Here is a 1,314-nt window from a genome sequence, read left to right as displayed (position 1 = left end):
GTGCCAGCATCTCTGGGAAGGCCAAGGAGGGCCTGGGGCTCGGGCGGGGAGAGGGGGGCAGGGCGCGCCGCGGGACGCCAGTCCTTGGGGGGCTCCCGGCTTTATGAGGGTCCCTCCCGGCCGTCTCCTCCATTAACACCTCCCCTGATTGCTGAGAGGCTGGGAGGGCTGGACGCAGCCTCAGAGGCTGTCGCCCGGCCCTGGCCCGCGCCGGTGCCCTCTGCCCACCCCTTCTCCTCCTCCTCCCGATCTGGAAGTATAAATAGAAATAAAAGACAGGTGGAGCGAGCTGCGGGTCAGAGGTGAGGGATTCGGGTCAATTCCGACCGAGAGGGAGAGGAGAAAGGAAGAGACACAGAAAGACCCACCCACCAACCACCTGATTATTTGGATTCACAGAGGCCCCCTTGGCGAGATTCTGGGGACTGGCTCGCACTTCTGGCCGCCGCCGCCCTTCTTCTTCTCCCCGGACTGGCTTCTTGGAGGGAACGTCTGGACCTCAAGGTAAGATCTCGATTGGGGTTGTCTGATCCGAGCAGTTTTCCGCCTTCGGTGTGCTCCCGACTTCCGGGCGCCCAGGAGCGCCCCGAGCATCTACCGGAGGCAGCCCGGCTTCCCCGAAGGCCGCTCGGTCCCCGAGGCCTCGGCGGGAGAAGCGGTTGGGACGCGCCTCCCGGGTGGAGGAGGCGCGCGGGGTCCCGGGCCGCACCTTGGAGCTGACGCGCCGGTTCTCTGCGGTGCAGCCACCATCGCGGCGTGAGCCACCCCAGCTCGCAGAATGCTGAACGGCACCACTCTGGAGGCAGGTGAGTTACCCGCCACGCTCTCTCTCGTGCCCTGTTCCCTAGGCCGGAGCATTTGTCTCGTGGGTGTGTAAGTGGGTGTGCACACGCGTGTACCCGCCTTCATCGGGTGGGAGGAAGAGGGGTCGTGCTTGCCCTGGAGATCGTACCGCGATCAGTAGGCTCTAAAATACGCGGTCTCGTTCAGAGTCCGCTGACATTAGTCCTGAAAGGCGCCTTTCCCTCGTCCGGCCTTGCTCTCCGAGGCCTGAGATTCTCGGGGTGCAGGCTCGGGGGCCCGGAGGTCGCCCAGCCACTGCGCTGCGAGTTGTCCGGGCGCCAGGGATGCGCTCCGGTCCTCGGCATAGCTGCTGGGGGCGTCTCCTCACGGGGATGGATATGGGAGGGATGAGGCGGGTGGGGAGGAGGCGCCATGAAGATGCCGCGTCTCCTCCGGAAACTGCCTTCACCCCCCATTTTTGGTTCAATCTGACTCCCGCGCAGCGGTTTCTGTGGACAATCTCCGCGGACG

At 65.1% G+C, this 1,314-nt stretch overlaps 1 protein-coding gene across 2 annotated transcripts in view; it reads left to right on the top strand.

Moving 5' to 3' along the window:
- Positions 1-412: 412 nt before the first annotated feature.
- Positions 413-1,314, top strand: part of LHX9 (LIM homeobox 9) — an 18,631-nt gene continuing 17,729 nt past the window's right edge. For both annotated transcript variants that reach the window (XM_010831099.1, XM_010831098.1), the window contains exons 1-2: positions 413-504; positions 744-806. In XM_010831099.1, the coding sequence (XP_010829401.1) occupies positions 779-806 (28 nt within the window). In that variant the 5' untranslated portion in view covers positions 413-504; positions 744-778. The remainder of the gene's footprint in view (positions 505-743; positions 807-1,314) is intronic.

This window comes from Bison bison, unplaced genomic scaffold, assembly GCF_000754665.1.
Source record: "Bison bison bison isolate TAMUID 2011002044 unplaced genomic scaffold, Bison_UMD1.0 scf7180017864524, whole genome shotgun sequence".
In the NCBI taxonomy this organism is placed as follows: Eukaryota; Metazoa; Chordata; class Mammalia; order Artiodactyla; family Bovidae; genus Bison; species Bison bison.
This window is presented reverse-complemented; position numbering and strand designations above follow the sequence as displayed.